At 42.8% G+C, this 24,809-nt stretch overlaps 1 protein-coding gene across 1 annotated transcript in view; it reads right to left on the bottom strand.

Annotated features, from left to right (window-relative positions):
- Positions 1-1,909: 1,909 nt before the first annotated feature.
- Positions 1,910-24,809, bottom strand: part of LOC118214908 (protogenin A-like) — a 42,045-nt gene continuing 19,145 nt past the window's right edge. The window contains exons 8-19 of the mRNA XM_035395204.1: positions 22,476-22,640; positions 20,786-21,091; positions 18,094-18,282; positions 11,335-11,430; positions 10,862-11,048; positions 10,248-10,375; positions 9,130-9,300; positions 7,869-8,051; positions 7,254-7,377; positions 6,926-7,052; positions 6,527-6,640; positions 1,910-6,213 (exon numbers count right to left, since the gene is read on the bottom strand). Coding sequence (XP_035251095.1) covers positions 5,824-6,213; positions 6,527-6,640; positions 6,926-7,052; positions 7,254-7,377; positions 7,869-8,051; positions 9,130-9,300; positions 10,248-10,375; positions 10,862-11,048; positions 11,335-11,430; positions 18,094-18,282; positions 20,786-21,091; positions 22,476-22,640 — 2,180 coding nt within the window. The 3' untranslated portion in view covers positions 1,910-5,823. The remainder of the gene's footprint in view (positions 6,214-6,526; positions 6,641-6,925; positions 7,053-7,253; positions 7,378-7,868; positions 8,052-9,129; positions 9,301-10,247; positions 10,376-10,861; positions 11,049-11,334; positions 11,431-18,093; positions 18,283-20,785; positions 21,092-22,475; positions 22,641-24,809) is intronic.

Here is a 24,809-nt window from a genome sequence, read left to right on the forward strand (position 1 = left end):
GGTGTTAACAGTTATTCCAAGAAACAGCAATTACTTTCTCCTGATAAGTAAAATTACTATAGTCTGTTAATGACCCCGCTGAAAGGCACCCTACTGCAACAATACGTTTAATAAATATTCTTTTCAGACTGGCCCGTCACAATGGATTTCTCGGGGAGAGTCTGTGCCAAAATGTAAAAAACATAGAATCAATCTTAAGATTGAGCATTTACAAGACAACTGTACACTTAAACAACTTGAGTGAAAAGAAAAATACAAATTTGGTCGGCATGTATGTTGATGTGACTGGGCTAGACCTGTGCAGGGTACATCTCTGGACCTGTTATCAGTCAGTAGCAGATCTTAATCATGTTTATGTATGTGAGGGAAGGATATCTGTGATCAATACCGTAGGCCTCTGTGAGCTCTGACAGAGTCCCTCTCTGACACTTTCCAGGACCTGAATGTCTCATCTCCTGGGTAACACCCAGTTAATTGATCTTAGAGGCCCGGTGGATGCAAAATACAAGGTTATGGGAATTTATAGCTTGCATAAATTATTTAATTGGCTGGACTAACTCGTTTTACACACAGTACCATTTTAAAGTGTGAATAACATTTGTTCGCTCTTTACTCCAGTTGAATTAAGCAACAGACAATAGGGAAACAGATACTATTCATAGTATCAAAAAGAAATACTATGAAGACAAGGCCCACATGTCCAGCCTCAGTTAAGTCTAATGTGTTTGTAAATAAAATCAATGTAGACTTCTGCACAGACAGTAATAAATAATGCTGATTGCTTGAAGAATTAAGGAGGTGTTCGGACTCTCTCTGTATATCACATATGCACAGCCATTTACAATAGTCATTATCATAAAATCTATGTTCAATGTTATGCGATAAAACAAGAGCTAAGCCTGTTTTTGCCTTATGAATCTTTTAAAATCAAATTCTTTGACACAAATGTTGCTTATATTGTCAGTAGAAATTATTTACATTTTATGTCAAGCATGAAACCAGTCTTATATAAGAGCACAATACATGGAGTTTAAAATGACCTTAAGGAAAACATAAATAACCATAAGCAACTATATGAGCTATATCAATTTACCACTTTAGTCCTACCATCAGGCCTTCAAATGCCACATCTTTATGATGGCATGAAATCCGCTCTCAAGGGATGGGATAGGAGTGACTGGAAGAGTTAGGTTTTAAGCATTCCAATCAAACATGGAATTACAGTCCTTCGAGTTCCTAGCCATTCTATGTTCATGCTGGAAGGACTTATAGCTTAATCCTCATACTGCACAGGTGACTTTTCAATACTGCATTATTTTATACAAAATGTTTCATCAATGAATTAAAATGCACAGTCCCATATCTACAAGATTATATGTTGAAATGAGGAAGAGATGGTTGATTGGTCGTAACTGGCCTACTGGAAATTATCCAGTGTCTTTTCCCCCAAAATTTGTTCCTATAAACCATGTTTTATTAAATTGAAGAGTAGCTATGGTAGCTTACCTTATATATTCTTAGGGCATAATATGCTGTAACTGTTGGGCAGTATCAAGACCTGAAACCTTACTGAGGTTTAACTGCTTTTAATAGGCGGTCCCCCTTTGGAGACATCATTTACGAAGTACAGTCACTCAACAAAATGATGCATATGTAAATTCATAAAATTAAGCCTACAATTAAGGCCCCCTACACAAAATCATGATTTTCAAAATCATAAGTAACTGTCCATTTAGGGCAACCTGTAATATTAAGAACCGATATCCAAAGAATTTGTCCATTGCAGGAGGAATTTGGGGTAAACATTAAAATAGTAGGACAGAAAATTTACAAGCCAGGAATCCTTCAGAATAAAAACATGGAAGCAAATATTGCAATTTTTATGAAAAGTTTTATTTAAACTGTGCAATCAATAATTATGACCATTTTGAAGAATTCACATTATTTTTGGCCTTTCATAGCATTTTTTTTGGCATGAACATTATTGCAGAGACAACAGCTTGCCTAAATACCAGGCAAATACATTGTAAAAAAAAAAAAAAAGTAAAAAACTGGATATAAAAAGAAAAAAACAGGACATAAATGCGCAAAATAAAAAAAAAGGGGTACATTCAAAATTCAAGGCCAGTAGCATGCTTTGATTCAAGCAGTGGTAGAGGAGCTGGGGGCTCCCCTGAGTTGAACTGCATATAACCCACAGCTCCAGAACCACTGGAGAACAAGCCAGCATAGCCTTTACACAGGATGGAAGTGGAAGAATATGTGCCTCAAAATCACTCATTTCACAGGAGACGGAGTCCTCTGCTTCATCCCTTTAGTTTCACATGTCCACAAAAGAACACAGTTAAGAAATAATATTTTAAAATAAAATAAGGCTGTTGTTGGAACTTGTAGGATTATATTTTTATTGTTCTTGTCTCTGCCGCCCATGTAACGCTAGCCACCTTTAGCGTGAGCATTCAGTAGTTCTGAATCCATTGTTTCTCTGTGAAAAGCTGGAAAAATGGCTTTGATTACAGTGAATACAACAGTCCATTTGTAAATATCGAGACATAAAAGTCAACAAAATCATTGATTTTAGCAGAATACAAATCAGCAAATGGCTGTCTTGGACACATCCTCCTTGTGTCTCCTCAATATTTAAAATCATGAAAAAGACTGATTGTAATTCTTTGGAACATTTGAAGAGTGAAAGTGCCCAGGACATACATTTGCTGAAAATGCTATGACAAAAAGAATATTTGAGTTGAAGTGCATGCGTTACTTAAAAACAATGAAATGAAATTTTTCAATTCATTAAACTCATACCAGCTTTCTTGTTGCAAATAGTGTTGGATTTCAATTGAACACATATCAGTACAATTGCAAAAAACATAACAAAAAAGTTTGGACATTTTCCAGATTAATGCTCATCTACAACATTTTCAAAGATATATTCACATTCTTATCAAACATTAACACATTTTTAGGCATCTCTAGGTAAAACCAAAATTCAGCCAGTACTTTTCTCAGTACTGTGGTGTACACGTTGTACCCCAGAAATTAATATAACAGACAAAGTATTTCTCCTTCAGTGAAAATAGTTATATAAAAATCATTCTGTCTTTGTCTTTATTCACAAATAAAAATGAGAATGAAGATTTAAAAGCACTCACGGTATTCCACTCATCTTGGTTTGTGGTTTTAGAGACACCCATATACTCATTAGGAATTGTGAAACATTAAAATGGTGGGAAAAGCATTTAAACATTAGAAAATGGCAAAATATCATGCAACGATAGTATCCTATGCAGATCTAACAAGCCAATATGCAATGGTGACCTAAAAATCTTTGGTTTACATTGTTTGCTTTTTCAAAAGAAAGTAAAACTGATTGTTTTGCTCTTCGCGCAAAGGGTTATCCAGAACACTTATCAGAATCCTTTGATTTCAAAAACGACTTCACAATGCTGGATGAGATATAATATATATACATAAATACAATTTTCTCCTACAACAGCAAATTCATCCATATGTGACAGCCGAGTTCTTAAAGGAAACAAATTACTGGACTATTTGGTTAATGCGCATGGAATTCTAAAATTAGTCTATTAAATACACTGACAAAGCGCTCAACATCATGGGAGCTCTGTCTTAGAGGTTACCCGCATCTCAACTCATTTGGTCACATAACGGGGGCACAGAAGTGTGCAAGGCGTCTCAAAATTCTAAAAGCAGCATCTCAACTGATCCATCTGATATATTAATTGATCTTTGGTCTGGCATGAGGGATCCTCATTCTTCCCCCATGGATCAGCTAAGAGATAAAAATGAACATAATTGAGAAAGCAAACAACTCTTTGGATAATAGCATCTGTCACCATTGCATATTTGCAGTGATCTGAAAACTGAAACATGACCACTAATTCCAAAGACAAGTGCTAAACTCTACGCAAGAATAAAGCATTGACTACTTCAAAAAGCAAAAATGACTAGAATGTGTACTCAGTAGTACATATAAGCCAAGAAAAATATATATATCTTTGGAAGTAAAAGATTTTTTTTGGTGTATAATTATCATACCTCTCTATCATTACTCTCATTTATTCATTTTTTTGGTTTTCAACAGACATTCTACATGTCCCACATCTCCATGTGTCAAGGATCACACAATGAAGAATCACACTTTGGTATTGGAGCCTTACCTTCTATCTGATATCTCCCTTTCCACACTAAGGCCATTTATAAAGCTTTTAAGGTTTGCCACACTGAACATGTCAGCACTGGCAAGTTTTTGGTTAGTTCTTACTCTACGAAATGAAAAACTAGTACATAACCTTGAAATGAAAACCTGCCATAAATGAGACTAATCATACCAACTTAAAATTATTTTTCTACGAAGTGAAGACGACTTAATCTCTGGTGGGTCAAGTCACATAAGCAATTCAACCCATGACCCATTACCAGTACAAAATTCTAGAGACACGTTTACTGAGCTACAGAAACTACATTCTACAATACGCGGTTCAGCTCTACTAAGATACCCTGTCAGTCAACCATGTGACAATACATAATACATGGTTTTTCAAATGTACTAAACCTTGTTCCCTGAGTTTAGGAAAATAATAACACTACAAAATAACACTTAAAATGAGGTAGCGTGACAGAGATTGTAAGGGCAGCGAAACATTAAAATACATAAAAACATGAATGGAAATGAACATTCATAATACTTGCTTGGGTTTCCCAAAGGATGCAGTCTTTTGAACAGAAATAACTTCAAACAGCATGATAGAACTGAGGTAGCTCTGAAGGAAAGTACTACGTTAAAAAATCTAGCTATTACACAAGAAATTACTGCATTGTCTTGTTAAATCTATGGTATGCCTTAATCTTCCTGAGGTGCATACATTGAATAGCATGTCAGTGCATTAAACAGTGCAAGTCAAAGCAGTGATTATTTGTAACTGAACTGCTCTATGATAAGAATTTATCAGTCTAAGCTTTCTTAAAGATTTTAACTTTTGATAATACATTTTTCTCTGAGGAATATAAAAGCAACAATATGAAATTATATGAAAAGTTATTTATAGGAATATGGAATCAACAGCTATTTGTTGAGGCTTTCTGTTAATTTAGACTGGTCCTGAAGTCATACTTAGAAAGAAATTGAGTCAAAATGCAACCTCTTAAAGGGGGGGGACTTAAAACTGAATGCTATTGTATTCATTTGTTTGAATATTCTTAGAATGGTTCAGCTAACAACGTATTTTTCAAGAGCTGATGCACCACTCATTTCACCTGTGATGAAAAATAAAAAAGCCTCTAATAATTAAGCAAAACTGTACCCTTACAATCTCTTACTTCAGAACAAAAAAAACAGACAAACATAAAACTATTACTAATTAACATTCACAAATTATTGCTATCAGGAAGTATCAACCGTTATGCAAATGCAGGGCTTCATCACATAACTTGGATATAAGTAGTTATCAAATATATAGTTGGAGTTTCCCATGAGGTAAACTGAGGTAGATAAAAAGCGAACAGAGGGTAAAACTTTCCCGTCGCTCCAGTGATATACTCTTAAATAACATCAGAGATGCAACCGAAATATTATACATTTCTGACGATCTTTGAAACATTCATGGTGGGTGAGATTTCTTTTCAACAAACACACACATACAAATAAAAGAATAGCGAAATAAAAGGAACACATTCATAAAAGGAAAATTCCTGGGAAAAAAATACAGGGGCCAGCACCCCAATTTTTCCAGAAATCCTTCCTCTTTTTTGGCTTGCTGGAGGGGGGGGGGGTGTGGGTAGGGAGTACTGGACTCACTGCTAGAGAGGAAGTGCTGGTTGGGATGGGTCTGGGGCCTGACTCTGATGAAGACCGGGCGTTTCCATGGAGTCGCCCATCTCCACGACTAAGTGTGGCCGCTCCTCCTCAGGGCTAGGGCCGTCGTTCGACCCCCCGCTGTCCTCCGCCCCAAGGGAAGGGGGCCGGCTGTTACGCCCAGAGGAAAGGTTGGTCATCTCGGTCTCATCGTGCGAGAAGCGCCCTGAGTCGCCCGTCTCATGGCTGCCCTCGCTGTTCTGCGAGCCCTCGGTGTCCCCAAACAGAACTTTCAAGGAGGTAGTCTGGTTTGGAGAAGAAGGCAACGGTTCATTGTACCCCAGGGCTGTTGTTCCCCGCTGGTACGAGCATGGACTATGGCCCCTCTTCTGAGCCTGTAGGGGAGGAAATCCAAAAGGAAGGAACATATTATAATGGTAGAACTGACCAGGATCAACAAATCAAGAAAGCTTACTGAGATATTTTACACATTATTCCAGATTTGTCTGGGCTTTTACAATAAAATAAATAAAAGAAAGCACACACACACAGAATCACAAACAATATTTCTGTCCACAATAACCCCCGTCTGTTTCTACTCATTTTTCTCTGCTTTCTATTGTATCCTACCACTGGGTTTGTAAAGTCTGTGGGTCTCTACTCCCGTTCCAGACCAGCTGTCTCTCTATCACAGTCCCTGACTCTTACCTGGCCTCTCCTGGGGTCCTTCTTTTCCTCCTTACTGAAGAACCACCACTTCTTCCTCTTTGGACTACTGGGGATTACTGGCCCGGTGTGACTAATGATCAAATTTGTCCCTCCCTGAAAAACAAAATGCATTGCCATTACCCTCTTTGCATTACCAAGGACACACGTGTGGTTTGAAAATGGTTAGTTGGCTGGATACAATGTTTTAATTTACTATTAACTATCCAGGGTGATTTACATAAAAAACATGAGTGGCTAACAGGCAGTGTAATGCAGCCTGTGGCATTAAACTACGAGAGGCTGAGCATTGCAGCCTGATCCATTTGCGCTGGACACTGGCATCAGTGGTGGGGTCTGTGCTCAGATCCAGACAGTGGAAAACCTTGCCAGAAACCTTACCTTCGTATCAAGGAAGTGGTTTCCAATCATTGGCATCAGGGCTTCTGCGTTCTCTGCCTGATTCCCACTGGACAGGGGAACGGCCTGATTGTCCCCCTGCCTGGTGGCTTTTGTCGCAGAGGATTTCCTGTAATCATTTCAAAGAGGAGTAGAAGGAAATAGCAAAAAACAGGTCAGCAACATGGCGAGAGATAACTGAATGAATGAACAAATAATAGAACAAATGCTAAATATCAAGGACAGCTTGAAATGTCCTTAAAGGCATACCAGTATGCCATAAAAATGTATCCACGGACATGTAATGTTTGCACAGCAATAGTAACGATACCTGGCTTTGCCTCTGTGGACAAGGATCAAGACACAAAGGAGGATGCAAGCCAGGGCGATGCACACTCCGACTATGATACCCGTCATCGATTTCTGGTCCATGTGGTAGAAGCCATCAGAGAATGCTGTAAAATATGTAACCATGGTTACAGGGGAACCACTTGAGACACTCCTGCTATGCCACAATGAAAAAACCACCCCTTTTTGGATTAACCAATTTATAAGTAAGTTTGTGATGAACCAGGGAAAGAGGTCAAGCTACTGAATTTTAATTTTCATTAAAAAAAGGAATAGACTTGATAAAAGAATAAGGACAGCTATTATGGCAAGACCTAGCCAATACTGCTTTTGGGAAATTATCACCCCCCCCCCCCCCAATTTGCAATCAGCCATCTTGACTGAAAAGTTTTGTCACTCACACCTTCTGCAAGGAGCACCATTAGTAAATCATCTGCAAATCCATAAGCTACTGACTATTAAACACCACACAGGCCACACAGAGCAAATGGAAGCCGAAGGATTGTTTTACCTCTCTAGCCAGTGAGGGCCTGGCACATTGGCTGTACTACAAGCAGCACTGCACACAGGACTGACCCACTCAACGTCCTTCACTGACCTTTAGCTTCCGCCGAGCCACCGGAACGCCTGGGATAGTGACCGGATTGGGAACCTCCGGGAACCACAGCCAGTTCCACTGCTTTGGAGAAGGGCCCATCTCCCACCTGATTGGACGCGGAGATCTTCACCAGGTAGATGCTCCCAGGCAGCAGGTTCTCCAGCAGTGCCATGGTGACAGAGCCTGAGAACAGAGAGAGTGGTCAGAGTCCTGACTACTGCAAATCTGTCCCCTCTCCCCCACCTCATTCTCCACCCACCAACCAACAAAACACCCAGTAGTACCCACAAACACTTTAACCTGTTATGATAATTTACTTATCTTTCAGATGCACGCATCTCCCTGTCAAGTTAAGAATACTCAATATGCCTCAACAGTCATATTGTGCAATGTTTTTCACCCATCTTTTTGTTCTTGTCTCCCAAGGCTCCACCGAGCCACAGAAACCAGAAATCTGGGGTTTTACGACATGCAGAGAAGAAAAGGCCTTAAGCATCTGAGGAGCTGTTTGTGGCCAGTGTTGCCAGGGAAGAGCAGGGGGTGAGGGGTCAGGGGTCAGCAGTTGCTGTCAGAGAAGAAGGCCTGATTTACAGTGAGCAGAGGTTGGGACAGAGGCAGGGGGGATTTTAAACGTCCTCCCTTTTGACCTCCCTGGCAGTGGTTTCAAGTAAACTGTGGATGCCTCACATTTCCAGAACTCATCTGCAATCAATTATACTAAAACACGGCTCCGGAACTATAGGCAGCCTGCAACAACTTGCTTACGTTGCCCTGGATTTTCAGGCACAGTGTGTGCTGATACCAGAACTGTGCTCCAGTAAGAAATTTTGCAGTTGAGTCTGTGTGTCCATGAATATCAATGGATTTCTACCCCAATCAAGCCATTTAAATCTACCATTTCACTTGGGTTAATTATGCTAGATAATCAGCTTTTTAAAGATATCAATTCAACAGTAATAAATTAAAGTCCTTTTCAGTCTTTTGCACAGCGACATTTTGTTTCAAAGAGAATCAGCCAGAATTAAAATCCATCTATTAATTGAAAAGACAAGGGGAGGCTGTTATCTACTGCAAACCAGGAATTAAAACAAGGCAAATGAAAACCAAGAGAAAGGGCTGAAGGAGCCATCTCCATGGTGAGAAATGATATATTGATTTCCTTTGGGGTTTTAGAATGGAGAGGGGAGGGGGCAGGAGCCAGGGGCTCTGGTATCTGGGGTGGGTGGGAGGGGAGTGCTGATGAGCCTGCTCTCCCTCTTACCTTCCTTCTGCAGCACCTGCCACTCCCCGGCGATCCAGGCCTTCCGAGAGGCATACAGGATGGTGTAGTGCGTTACCGCCAGGTTCAGCTCCTCGGGCTGCTTCCAGGACACCAGCGCCGTGTCGTCCTCAATCAGGGTGACCTTCACCCCCCCTGGTGCCTGGCTGGGCGCTGGGAGGGACAGAAGGGAGGCAGCAATGACAAATTAAGTTAAACTCCATTTACAGCAGTGCCCCTGGTCCAGGTACAGGCTTCCACACCTGCAACAACTACAATCTCAGACATTAGGGAGAATCAAGTAACACACTTCCTTCTCACTGACCCATGGGAGATCAGGATGGACCAATGAGAAGGGACTGTGCCTCATAACAAGACCCCTATACCTGAGTAAGGTACGTACCACCAATATGCCTTGCGCAAATCACGCAGTGAAAATTTGAATAACCAACCTATAAGAGGGGGGGAAAAAAGGCAATGTACAGTGAGAGCACCATTAATTTGTGCCCATGCGGCCCTTAGTAAACCGCTCAGAGTCAGACCCTTGTTTCTGTGTTAGAAGGCCTTTGTCACCATTGAGAATATGTGACTTAAACAGTGCATGCAAGGTAGCTGGCACATACATTAATTAAAGGATTCCAGTCACTATATACCACCTGTGTTAAGGAGAAATGCATAACTGGATGGACCTTCTCAGAACTTCAACCAGAGCCATTCAGTCAGTAATCTGGAAAGTCATTTTCAGCCCATGATGGAGGACTTAAAAAACCTTGCCTGGATTTAACTGATTTTAACTGATCTTCTAAATCATACTTAATTTAAAATACCAAAATAGGCAAGCTTCAAACGTTTCTAGGGCCATAGGCAAATAAGTCATTAAGATATAGTTATAGGTATATGCTTATAAACCAGTCATGCTAGAGTCAGATGGATTGTGTGCAATTTGATTCACACATGTTGACAATGATCCCCATTGCCTACACACGTAAAGGAACACGTGGAGAGATAAGACCAGAGTACAGACGACCGGGAAACGAAAACAAACATAAAACCACGGAGGCAGAGATAAACACGGGGATATGCATTACATGGGCGGAAGCAAAACTGGGACGTAACCTTACCTTCGGGAAGCGTGCTCTGATACACCACTGGACTCCAGGGGCTGGACAGCTGGTCCACATGAAGGCGAACTGCAAACTCGTACCTAGTGTTGGGTTCCAAGTCCTGTACCAGCAGGCTCTGTTCAGAACTGAAAAAAAAAACAAAAATACAAACAAACAAGGCATGTAAAACGTAATGTCATAGCTTCAAATCCCAAGTGGGGGCACCACTATTGAACCTTCAAGCAATGCGCAAATCCTGAATGACTGCAGACATAAACAGATCACATATTAAACATGATGTTATTTAGAAAGTAAAGAGACAAACTTTCAGAAGCAAATTCACAGCTTCTGAAACCTCTAACTCTACTGGATTTACAGACACACAGCGTACCCACTGTGGTCTCTGATTCAGCCTTAGTGCAGTGGGTCACCACTGTTTGAGTGTTTTTATCCCCAGTGGGGAGTTTTTTATATTATTATCAGTTATGGGAGTTCAGGCCTGGATTTTTTTTCTTTTGTATTTCCATTGTAAATGCCTTGGTGACAGTGTCTCTGTAAAAAGCGCTACACAAACAGAAGTGAACTGAATTTAAAAGCGGGCCCTGAGCAAAGTGAGCACTCAGAACACTCACGTCTGCAGGTAGAGCACCAGGGATGCGTTCTGCAGGCTCACGGGGTTGCAGCGGACGGTGTAGTTGACGGTCTGGCCCGTGGTGAAGGCAGGGCGGCCCCAGTGCAGGTGCACTGTGGATGAGCTGTTGGCCTTGGCATACACATGATGCGGGGGTGGAGGAGGCGGCACCAAGCGATCACGAACAGCTGGAAGCAAATGTATAGAACATCGTTTTTTTTTTTTTTTTTTCCCCAAGCTTCAGGACACACAGATGACTACATACAGATGTTGAAATATACATTCATTATGTTTTTAATGAATGTCTGTATTACAGACAGTTTCAGTATTGTATAGTTTTCCTTTAATAATGGCTTAAAACAATGTGAAGAAATACAAATCTAAACAAAGTTTTTATTTCAATGAAAAAAAATCTCAACAGAATAGCTTTTGAATATGGATCTGTACATAGCTATACTGTACAAGCACACTTACAAACACATCCAGGAGTGCTGACTGTCTGGTCTGCCTGGTAGCCTTCTCCTGCAAAGCCATAGGCTAGGAGTTTCACGTGGTACTTCTTTCTTGGGTCTTGAAAAGTAAATGAAAAAACAGAACTCAATCACAGTGCATTTCACAAAGACAACACATACATTTTCTCCTGTAATCCTGCATTGCCTTATCGACACAAAGTTTGTTTGTGGTTCAGCTGAGGATTACAACTGTAATTCAGGTGAGGTCTTGCTTGGGGTCGTGGGGACTGAGGATCGGGGACTGGGGACGGGGGGTGGGGGCTGGCCTGTGGGAACACTGCGACAGATGCTGAGTTACTGAGGCCTTGTCCGCTGGTCACTGCCTGTCCTGCTTGGGCTCCCCAGCCTATCCATCAATGTCACACAGTCATTAAGACACAGAAAAGAAGGGGTCCCTGTCCGGGTCCTCGACAGACCGGCTGGCCGCTGACCAGTGGTCACCACCGTTTCGGGGGGTGTAAGGTCACAGGACAATGGCCTTTAGAGAGGAGGAGAGGTCAACTGGCCTGAGACACACCAATAGAACAACAGACGGTATGCAAATCCAATATCTGCCCCTACGTGTGCTCAACCAGAGTAAAATAAGCAGAGTATACACAGTATACTGGATGGGGTATTAGCCTATCTGGTTAGACTCTGTGTCACCACACACACACACACAAATTCACCCCATCTGTTTCTATATGGAAAGGAGGGATGGAGTGCATATTTATTTTGAATGGATTGGTAACTGCAGGTTCTTAGAAAAGGAACCTCAGATATTCCTCAGGTAAAATACTAGTTTTCTAAACCAATAAATCAGCACTCAGATAAACCAATCTAGTCTTTTACATTCAAAATGGCCAAATTCCCATCACATGACAAACTTCCTGATGTGGCAAAAAAGACTAATTTGTGTACAAATTTTTCCTAATTAAGCCTTTGACATTGGTGCATAATATCAGCTTACCAGTAGAAAGGTTGAAAAGGCTGATATACCAAGTACCTTTTCTAAGTGCAAATATCACAAACCTACTTCTGCAGTATTAATTGTAAGAGTAGATGACCCGAAAGTAGAATTTTTAAGCAGTAATCCAAGCGACCACTAGGCTGTGCCCCAGAGGCAAAACAGCTTCTGTATGTGCAGTTGAGGTTTATGGCTGGACTCTCCCAGGGCAAAGTGACATACAACTAAGGGATATTAAAGACCTTGAGGACAATACATGTATATGCAGTACAGACCCAGCAAACAGTAACTGGCATTCTCCCAGTAAATTAAAAATAATATTTTTAAAAATCTTATAAAGATTCTTTATGCCCATATTCAAGACAAGAACAGTGCAACATCAACTGCAACAGAAACGGAAGCTGGTCACTCTAAAATACAAAGGTTTGTCTATTATTGGGTAAAGGTTCATTTTGAGCAGTATTATCACAGAACACAAAAAAAGGCTCACAGTTCCCATTATTTACTCTGAGGGAGTTAAGGAGGAGGTCATTCATTTTACTACATAACCATCAATGCCTTCCTAAGTGACTATGGATTATGTCCATGTGTTCTGTACAGAGACACCCAGAGGGAGAACCTTGCATTGATTGAGGCCTACAATGACAGTCAAATTAATTACCTTTATTGGGAAATTTTCACTGGTATAATAAACCTTATCAATAAAAACCTGTGATTTAGTGTTTGGCTGTTAATCTCCATTTTTAAATTGCCTCCCACGTAAAGTCATTTGAAAAGAGTTGGGTTTGCATGAGTTTAACCAAAAACCATGATTTTATGGGGAGGAGATTCTCCTCTGGGGTTGAGAAGACTGTTGGAGGTGGTGGGGGCGGGGCCAAGCCTAGGGGTAAGGTAAGCATTGAAGAGGGTGGAGGGTGGGGGGTGTTCTGCTTCTGGAATTAGAGGCCTGAGGAGCTTCAATGGAGCCAGTCTGAGGCCAGAAGGTCAGGCCCAGATAAAACTCAAAAAGAATCCGAGGTCATGGATGTGCAATATGAGTTGGGGGTCTTTTTTTCCCCCTCTCTTCGGTGCCTTCTCACCCCAAGCTTCGCCCTCAGCCTTACACAGCAGAGATGAGGACATTACCAGAGGATGAAAGGCCGGCAAAAGAAAACAAAAACAAACTTAATACTTCGAATAAGCCTGTTTTCTTGGGCAGCGAGGTTAATGCTTAAAATTAAATGCGATAAAACAACACCAACACCAGGTGAATAACTTCATTTAAGGTGCCACCACTTTCCCAAAAATGGATGGGGCGGGGGGTTGGGCTGTTTAACATAAAAGGGAGGAGAAGTTAATCCCACCCTTTGAAAAGGAAGGGTAACGGGCCCGGGCTTGTTAGGACAGGACACTCTGAGAGTCCCCTCAGTTACCTTTCCTGAGCAGATAGCACTGCAGAGAGAATGTGGCTGAAGGCCTACTGCCCTCTTTTCAGTCTTTGGCCAGTGCGGCTCTGGACACTCCCTGGGGCTTCTGTTCTGCCCCAGTGTCCAGCTGAATGGCGTAGCGGTCAGGGCCCCACAGCCCCCCGTGCCCTCAGTCCAGCTCCACAGCACAATGGCCCTGCTGTAATTATTCAGGAAAGAGGCTGGGAGAGCGGGGAGGGCGTGACATCTGGGCCCAGACCTTTGACCCTGAAATCCTGGCAAGCCAAGTCCTGCTTTGGGATGGGTGATGGGTGCTGTTTTGGGGGTGGGGGGGAAGGAGGGTCAGTGGAACCAAATACGCTGCTGAAAGGGTGATGGCAAATAAGGCTAATGACCGCAGGAAGACACATTTCAGTTAAACAAAGCAACAGCTAAAATAAGGCTCTCTGAAGAGTCGGATGTGCCTGATCCACACACAAACCTCCTTGCAACTGATATGTCATCTTAAAATACGCGTTTACGCACTTGACTGTGTTTTTTGCATTAGTTAAATTCAAATTCCGAAAGCATAATACAGGCTCATCACAAGATGTGTATTAGGCCCATGCAACCAAACAAGACCCTTCAGAACAAAAGATGTTTCAGCTGTATTGTAATAATAGGCTGTGATTGATGTGGGACTGATGTAAGACCAAATACCAGTTTTGACTGTGGCAGCAAACTAAGACTTAAGAAAAATATCCTCCTGGTGTAACGGCTGGACAATTATAAGCCATTTTAAAGATATGAAATGAAAACAGCTGCAAATAAATATTAGTCTAATAACAGCACACAATAAAAAAGAAAAAAAAGAAGAGCAACCTTCAGGCAAAATGCAATTTGCTTTGTCCAAACTATAAAAATGAGGTTGCCAGTTTGTATCTCAGAGGTGAAATTCTTGAGCTGTTTGTGGTCACCTGACTTTTATGGCCCATGTGTGGACTCTGCAGGACCCTACTGCTTTGTTCAGCCCTGTGAAAGGCCCCCAGGCCACTGCAAGAAGGGGCTGAACCAAGGTCATAAATGTCACCTCCTACACTGACCCACACAGCACAATATATTACTGAGGGAGGAGGGGTCCCTCTCTCTCACACACACATACACATGCCCTCTCGCTCGCTCTCACACACGCACACACATACAAACCTTATTCTTAAACATACCACTGCGCTATATTATATAATCTATATACTTTCAACATTTGACCTGGAAGCACTTTCAACGAAAAAGGCCATTTTGTTCACTGGAAGACTGACAGTATGAGAACACATGCTTTACCTCTGTGTCTAATCCGTGTACTTAAGCACAGTCACTTTCTATCTGTGGGCATTATGGGGTTAAAGATCAAACCTCTGTCCAGTAGAACGCCATTTGAAAAAGGCCACTTATCCAGAATTTTCCTTGAACATGTTCAACAGAAACTTAAAAAAGCTTCTTTGAACTGAGCACTTGCTGAAGAGGTTGAAATCATCTCAAAGCCAAGGAAGGATTAAACAATGTAATGTTAAAAGAGTTAGCGTTCTTGTTAATCACACCATTATGAACACTGGCACGTTGCTGCTCATTTACAATTAAACCTTATTTACATTTTAATTACATCCATTGTCTTGAATGGATGACTAAAGAAAGTAAACACTCTGAAGACATTTTGAGGGGAAGGAATTTAGTTGGCCTAACTAAAGGGATTAAAGTGGAAAGCTGGGAGTCACTCATAAATTAAGTCACTTATACATTGCAATGGTGGTCTCAATGCATCTTTAAGCACACGGTTTAATCCCACACATATAAATATATATATATTAATACGCTTAAACAGCACTTTTTATACATATATTTAACATACATACATTATTTTTTTTTATTTCTCAGCCTCATAATGGCTTCCTTGACTTTCATAAGCACTATACTTCTCAGAAGTATTTCTGTTATTGGAATTAAATGACAAAGAATGATTCCTGGAAAGTGAATACATTTCTATGGTATTGCTTTCAGTTATGGCCATATTACAGTGGGCCAAGGGGGTGGGGTGGGATACATGATAGCAGCAAGGGCTTTTAAGGCTCACTACCGGGATTAACCATTCTGCACTGGACATGTGATTATCATTGTTCAGGTCAGTTGCACAGCAAAATAAGGTGCCAGCTGGTCTGACCTCAAATTGCCATGTGACTTCTTGAAGGCTTTGCTCATTGGAGTGGTATATTAACAGACATAAGCCATGCATGTCAGTCTAATTATTCAGAAAATCAATGAGGAAATGTGCCTTTTTACAACGTTTTACTTCAACAACATCAAATCAAGCCAGACTCCTCATTGCTATACAAGCAAATGTGGCTAAACTGGACCCATTTAAAAATTAAAACAGTCCTTCTTTATGAGCCCGATTTCCTGGAGATATAAATTAACATATGCAAAAAAAAACACAGTAACGATATCATGGCTTTTAAAAATTTAAACCTCATCTAACGGCAGAATTTTGAAAAGGAGACAAATCAGCGGCCGTTTATTTCTGCCACGCTGTTCTAGGATCGGTGACGGGTAAGACAAAAACAGCGATATTGGCAAGAGAAGGGCAGGATCGCCGGTGGAGAAAGGCCTCTCTAGCAGTGATTTCCCACACCTACTCAGGCAGTCACCGCACGTGAGAACCGCCGACCACGTGCTTCTGCCCTAAGCACTCGCACACTGCGCTCTTCAGCACTTCACTTACTGTCCAGCAGAAACAGTTTAGACTGCAACACCCGGACCGTCACAACGCACACTTTGAATAATAACATAAAAAAGAAATTAAGCATGTTTTTTTGCAAATTTAGTCTCTTAACCAATACTGGTAACCCTGGGCTTTGATGTTGAAGCTTCCCTGACTGTTCCACTCACAGCGGTCATAAAACACACCATAAATCTCCTCCACAATAACAGCCTCTTCCTTCTCTCTTTAGCATCCTTCTTCTTTAGCAGATATTCCATCAAAAATGTCCTAATGAGGGCAACCAATCATTATGAGACTATTTAAGCTATTCTGCATGCAATGTAACATTTGGGCCTTGGATACATGAATCACTGGACTACCTGCTCAGACAGCCTTAGTAAACAGAGACTCTTTCGCTTGCAAACTAATTTGAAAAAACGTGATTACTTCAGAACTAATCCTAACCCACAAGGACGTAATGGCATAACCTCTATGGCAAACTGAGAACCCTTTACACTTTAATGGCATACCACACAATCACTGTTGTTAGACAGTAGCCACTTTACCAGGAACCAATGAGAAATGAGAAACAAACAAATAAACAACCTTAAAAATAGTCTCTAAGTGTGCTCTGAATGCAGAACCTGTACGCTTCCTGATCAATTCAGCTTCATGCTGGTCAGTGTCCAGAGCCCTGAGTCGAATGTCAGCTGCTGGCCACCTGGCTGACATCCTCCAGCCACAGATGGTCAGTTGTCCACTCCAGTGGTGTGGGTGTGGGATTTCCTTAACCTCACCCACCCCCACACCACCCACACCGACAAAAACACACACGCATGCACACACACACGCACGCACATGCGCGTGCACGCACATGCACAAACACGCATGCACACATGCACGCACACACACATACACACCCGCGCATGAAACTACTGCTAGTGAATCTGCTCAGAAGGCAACAATGCATGCTTGCACAGCTTCCCCCAGCCCCCAACCCTATTCTATCTAGTCCCTCTTTCAAAAGATGGGATGGGGGACGCACACAGTGGTCTAAAGGTCACAGTGTTGGAGCAAGGAGGGAGTGAGGAGGAGGCTAGGGGTGTGGGGGGGATGATCGACTCCTGTTTACCCAGAACATGGGCCTCCAGGGATAGTCAAATGCAACACACATGAAAGACGTGCCAATGAATCACTCCTGAGCCTGGCTGCCAATAGCCCCAACTGTGGCAGTTTTTCTTACTGTCCTGACTAAACCCACAACCTTTTTTCTCTTTGAAAAAGACAAATAACCGGTCAGGATGGGGGGGGGGGGCACTGCCCTCGTAAAACAGACATTGATCTCTGAAAATTGCTCATGCCTTGAAAGAGATAAATGCCTGTGCTATTTCCAGGCCGTAAGTTGTACCCAGAAACCAAATGTCAGTTTTTCAGAACTTCGAATACGATCTGGCAGCTGGAAAAGTGTTATTGATCCCATCAGTATCTATTCACTAAGTGTCTGATCTCTCCCTCTCTCTCTTTGAAATTACTCCTAAAAATACTTTGTCTGAAAATTTAACCAACCTACATTTGAAATCCTCTGAACTGGTTGCAAAGGATCATGGTAGCATCACAGCCACACAAACACGGGCCACTCACCAAGGCCGCCCATGATGTGCTGGGCCCGCTGGGCAGGGAGCTGGATGGGGGCGCTCTCCGGCTGCCCCTCCTCTCGGTAGAAGAGCCGGTAGCCCTGGATGCTGGCAGAGTTGCCCGGGGAAGGTTGCCAGCGGGCCACGATGGTGGTGCAGTTCAGCGGCTCCAACTGCAGCTCAGGGGCCAGAGGCACTGCAGGTAGACAGGAAGAGGAAGAGGGGAAGATTTACATTTATTGGCACTTATTTATGAATGGGGGGGGGGTTTGGTATTATATTTTCTTTTCCAAAATTCTTTGGTAACAACACTAGATCTCCTATCGTGCTAATAAAGCCTGTTTGGATCCTTGCGTGGGGGTGAGAAAGGGGTGTTCTGGATGAAGAGAGCAGTCAGGAGAGTTAGAAGCGCTGATAACGTCTGGGGACCAAAGGTTAAAAGCTGGGACTGCTCTAATGGAGTGTACGTTTCACGTTTATTTACCCTTCTCCTCAACACAGAGGAACAGGGAGGCGTGGGGGCAATACCCGCACTACAGCCTTTATTTCGGCCTTTCTCAGAGCAGTTCTGCAGAGGAGGACCAGGACATTGAAAAGTGGGTGTGGTCGACTGCATGGCGTTTCAGATGGTGCAGGATGAAGAGAATAGCTGTGATTTTCCTCATGTGAGAGACGAATGGAGAAAATCAATAATCAAACGCTTGAGGTTTCTTTAAATGAGGCGACATTACTCAGCAACCCCCCCGACCCCCCCCCCCCCCAAACAACAGCAGGATTTCCTCCTGGTATCTCGCCCAGCCCCACCCCCACCCTGATGGTCAGGCCACACTATTGTGAGTGAAAGGGTCAGTTCACCTCCATTATGCAGATTCAATTCACAGCCTCCTTTTTTTCCACCGCAAGTGTCCAATAACACTTCGAGTGGAAAGTTCGGAGACTGTCACACAGACTGACTGCATTCTATTCAGCCAACAGACTAAAAATTGGAAAGTTCTCAATTCTTTCTTTCATTTTTGTACATTGAGGGAAATCAATAGAAGTTAATCTACAGTCTGCATCCAGAGACTGCTCTAAATCAGCACCCAGAAGCCATTTGAAAAGGAATGATCTGAGGTTAAGGAAAGAATCACTTAAAGACATCTGGGCCAAAGACACAGGCCTGCTAATTGATTCATTCTGTTTAACTAATGAAGAATTCAATTTCCATTGACCATACAGCAGGTCACATTACACTAACCTGACCTTCAGACCAGTTCACCCAAGAGGCCAAAATTTCCAATTGATTTTCACTTGTTTTGAGGGGGGAGAAACTTGTTGACAAACACAAGTGATAAAAATCTATTGTTACAATATGATTATGAAGAAAAGCTTAAAACTAGAAATATTATTTCCTTCAGATTATACATATTTTGCAAGCAAACACCAAGAGCAAAAAGGGAAAAAAAACACTAAAGAATACAAGAATGCTGAGTGGGACTAGAGACAAGTCATTTCGGTTCCTGGTCTCGTCCCTCTGCTAGGAGGAATGCTCTCCACCCTGTTGTTAGCCTAGCTTTATCTGATGGATATAACAGGCTCAGCACAAGTCCCTACCTCCACCCCCCCTCCACCCAAAAGGCCATCCATCCAAACAGCATGACAGGTCAGCTCACAGCCATGTTCCAGGCCCCCAGAAAAACCACATGCCAGGAACGGGCGTATCTGGTTATCTAAAACGACTCCGTGCGGACAGGTATGTTACTCTGTTGCCTACCTGGAGTTTTTAAAACAAAGATTTAAAAGAGAGGGGGACAGAGGTGCCGCCCCTCCCCCAGCTGGTCAGCGGCTCCCATTCTCTCTCCCACCCGGAGGCCTTCGGGTCTCTTTTTTTATGGCCCATGACCGAGGCCACTCTGACGTTAGTGACAGTTCAGGTCAAAGGTCACCGAGTAACAAACGCAAGGCCTTAACAAGATTATCAGAACAAACTCTTCACATGGGCCAACTTGGGCCACTCTCCCCACAGCTGTGGTTTAAACCTTATAAAACAGACCATTTTAAATCATTTTTATTTATTATTACTTTTTTGTGTGGTTAGGTGATTCAACAACGTAAGGTGCCACATTTTATTGGCCTGTAGGATTCAGTGAATTGAAGCAATTTGGAATGTTTCATTCTATCAAAACAAAGAACAAAAAATAAAACAACATGTTTGCAGAACCTGCTCCTGTGGTGGACTGACCCAGGCATTGAAAAATCTCTCAGGCAAAAAAAAAAGATTCTCTTTATTAGGGATGGGTATCATTTATATTGTCCTGATACCAAGTGCTAAAAAAGTGTCTGAACCTTCTTTAACGAGCAAACAATAAAAAAGCAAAAAAAACTATTGTTTTATTTAATTGTTTAAATTATACTTTATACTTATAATTTATACCATTTCACCCTTGTTCCGAGTTCCTTTAGCCAGCTTGTTAACAGTACCAGCTGTCACTGACTCAGTCAACAGAGCGAGTGTTAGGTTAGCTAGTGAAGGCATGTGGCACCAAAATGAGGCACGGAAATCGGCACTGATTCGGTTCGATAGGTACTGGTCATATGGGAACCGGTACCATAGTGGTACCGGGTTTCAGTACCCAAACAATACATACAACTACTCCCACAATTCACCAGCAGGATTTACTCATGGTGGTGACATGGGTGGTTGAGAGATATGCAGGTACCTTTGGCGCTGGAGGATTTGGGCGTCCGATGGGACGTCCAGGCGGACTGCTCCCCCCAGCCCACACGGGTGGCGGCGGCGATCCGGAGGAGGTAGATGGTGTCAGGCTGCAGGTCCTGCAGGAGGTGCTGGGAGCTGGCACCGGGGAGCTCCAGGGCGGTGACGGCGCTGTCGGTGCTGGTGCGGTAGGACAGCCGGTAGGCCGAGATGTGCCCTCGGCTCAGTTTGGCCGGGAGAGGTTGCCAGGACACGTGGATGTTGGTGGGGCTGCGGCTGGTCAGGCTCAGCTCAGGGGCACGCAGGGGCACTGTGACAGGACAGACACATTACCGTCAGGCTAACCCACCAATGCTATGAGGTAGCCCAAACACTTTAAAAAAACACTTTTACCTTTATTTAATCTCTTTCACAAGTGAGCCCTACGTGAGTTCATGTAGGGACATTTCCTCGTAGGGATATGCCATGCAAAGTAATGACAGGCATGCATATTATGCAAACCTAAATCCCTGAACTGACTGTAAATACAGAGAATATAGTAGCTCCACGTGGAGGAAAGGTTAAATGACTATGTCTATGTCCCTTTTGCAAGCAGTAGTAGTAGAAGCAGGCGTAAAGTCCGTCAAATAAGGTGCTCCCTACCAAGTCCAGTTCAGAGAGTTTGGACATATTCTGAACCTGACCCTTAGTTTGTTCTTTCAGAAACACAGGCCACGTGTTATTATTTAATAACTTTCACATTCGAAGAGCCCTGTAACCTCTGACCTCCTGCTAAGGGCTTTGACTGTTATCTACAGTGGGAGAGGTTAGTGGCTATCGCTCAGAGGCAAGCGAGACCTCAATCAACCGGGGCCACACACACCGCTAACTCACTCATAATCCCTTAAGCGCCAAACGCCAGAGAGAAAATCATTACGGCGCTGGGAAAGCAGAGCGCAGAGATGCTACAGAGGGACGGATGTTCCGGATGTGTTGCATGCATACTGTCCAGCACAGGAGCAGAGAACTGTACTAAGGCCAGATCATTAATACAATTATGTTATGAGTTTCGATGGAGCAAAAATAAGAAACATCTCTGGCACTTAAGGACCAGGATCTAGTCCAGAATACAGGTTGTTTCACATTGTCCCTAACGGATTGAACATGCACATCCCCCAATTCAAACCATCCGTGATGTTGGCTTTTGTTTTAGATTCCTACTTCTTCTCATAAGTATTTTTTGGCACACCCTATGACCTTTATGACAAAATCAACCAGCAAACATTTGACAGAACGTGGTATGGAAACTGGAAATAAAATGAAGATTAGGTTGTTAGGAAAACAGTCGCCATAACGACTGCCTTGGAGCACAGGGATAAGTGACCTTGATCCAGGGGTTCTACAAAGCTGCAGATTGTCTGGGTACCAAACAGGGAAACAGTCAGTACTTTGACCACATGGGTGACCCACCTGTAATAAATCCAGGTAATAACTGCTCCAGTTAAGTAATGAAAGGCTAGGATAGGATAAAAGCATCTGGTGCTCCAGAAGTGTCAATGCCTACCTTTGAAATAGGAGCGAGAAGAACTGCTTGCAAATGGCATTATACACCACCTTATCCTCTCACCCCCCCCCCCCCCCCCCCTGCCCTAGAGTGAACAGAGGCACGCTCATGCTCACACTCACTCACACACTCACACTCGGAGCTGACTCACCATCCTCTAAGGTGTGCTGGACCACATGATCAGACATGCGGCTGGCTCCCATGGGCATGTAGGCCACAATGTAAAAAGTGTAATTGCTTGCTGGCCCCAGGTCATCGATGATGTAGCGCGTTGTGTCGTTGCCGATAACAACTTGATACTCCTCGTTGTTTAACCCTGGAGGGGGGGGGGATAACAGGAACAGCAGTGAGAAGAGAGGAGCATTATCTAACCAAGTTTTCAAGCGTTTCATATAATCAGCCAGCTCCTTCCATTTTAGAAGTACAACCACGTAATGCAGGGATTTTTGCCCTCTCGTATACTCAGTTAATATGTATTGTAGATAAACATTCTGAATTGAATCAGAGTGAAAAGAGTGGACACTCTTTTAGAGATTTTTAGTTAAAGACAATTGTAAACAAGATTTTGTTGAATTCAGGCTTTTCTCATGTCTGTCTCCCCTACTTTTCCAATTCTGAAAAACAGTTCAACTTTGCATCAATACACAGAGCCCTGCGAATGCTCATCTTGCCTCAAAAAGAATGTATAAATAGACCAAAAGGATTTACGGAGTAAATGACAGCAGACCCTTTGGGCTGTATATATAACCGCCAAAAGGTTATGCTTGCATTGACTCCTCGCGTATGTTTATGGACACAGTTCACCAAAAACAGAGGCAAGGGGAAGGAAGGAAGGTTTATTTTAGCACAAGACCAGTCAATGCTTGTCTGTTCAACAGCAAAAGAATGTAATAAAAAAATACTGTAGGAGCATAAATCTTCCTCCTCTCTCGCTCTGGCTATGCTGCCTTGTCATGACAGGAGAAGAGAGTGGGCTGGCAGGGACTGGCTCCTCCATTTGGCCACTGTGGGCCTCTCTCAGTTCCCATGGGTCCCAGCAGGAGGTCCCCTGCAGATCATAGGTCTACCTGATACCGCAGTATTCCCACTGAAATGTTTCCCCCCCCCGTGTGGAGACCCTGGGGGTTGGGGGGGCAGGGGGATGACCATGGGGCCTAAAAATACAGAGCTAAGTGAGCTGGGAACCCAGGTTACGGCCACATTCTTCCATGGAGAGCTTCGCTCTGGCAGGCAAAACCCTTCATCCTCTGCAAGATTTCAGTGGACAACCATGGCTCACAAGGACCTCTGGGCCTGGCTGCTGGTTTTGCCATCCCAAATGTGGAGCAAGAACTGGAAAGCATTCAGATTTGTCCCCATCAAACTGGCCCTCTTCCTCAAGACTATACTACCAAAAATGGCTTTCAGACCAGATGACAAAAAAAGCACCTAGCACGTTGACTATAAAGACCCATTTTAAAAGCATGGTATGGTAGAGGGAATTCAGGCAGCCAATGATTCAGACAGTTTAAGACAGTCAAAGGCGTTCTGTTCTCCGTCAAAAGAACCTGTCACATAAAAGTGTTAAGATTTGCATTCATTTAATGTACAATAAGAGGGTCCTGACCCTCTATATTCCTTTTTACAACATTTTCTTCCCCTCTGGTAAACTCCAATTAAAGCACAATCATTGAGTCTTGAGGGGGACGTTGCCCGAGCTGTTGTTTCTATCAATGGGTTTCCGTGGGCCCTGTGCTTTTCGGAGAAACTCTCTGTGAGGAACCCCGGGTGAGAAAAAAAAAACAACAAAAAAAAAACCACAAAATAAAAATGTCCACTTAATCAAACTCCTTCCTCCCACTTCAGCAGACAATTTTATCAACACCGCTAAAGCCAAATTCCACACTTGCACCTTTCCCACATTATCAAATGTGCTCAGATAGCGCATTAATTAGCGCAGATTAGAAAAGGTCACACAAAAGACTCACTTAGCGCTTGAGCTTACTGAATTGCAGGGCCTGATTCCTGACCTGGTAAACAAGATCCTTGAGGGTAAATAAAAAAGGCCTTGTTCAGGAAATGAATGGGCCGCCAGGCCTCATACTAGGCCTGGGTGAAAGGAGGCAGCAGAGGAGATAAAGCTGCCATCCAACCGAGCTCACGCTCTCCTAATGCCTTCACAAAATCTCTAGTGTTGGATTAGTGCACTCCAACATGCACTCTAATTAGCCCGCTCTTTCGTTAGAGCCTCCATTCAGTGCTGACGCTGAATGTTTGTGACCTCACAAGCACAATGTGACGAGCAATCCTTGTCAATCCAAATCTAAATGGCCGCCTGTTTTTTCCATAAGACTGGGCACAATGTGTCACAAAATCTCAATCAAGCTCGACATCTCTGACGGATGTCACTTTCTGAAAGAAAACAGCATTTTTTGTTAAGTTGTTTTTTTTTTCCTTAGCAGGTGTTCCTTCAGCACTTTTTTATCACATGAATTTGTTTTTGTGC

The sequence above is a fragment of the Anguilla anguilla genome, chromosome 16, assembly GCF_013347855.1.
Source record: "Anguilla anguilla isolate fAngAng1 chromosome 16, fAngAng1.pri, whole genome shotgun sequence".
Taxonomy (NCBI): Eukaryota; Metazoa; Chordata; class Actinopteri; order Anguilliformes; family Anguillidae; genus Anguilla; species Anguilla anguilla.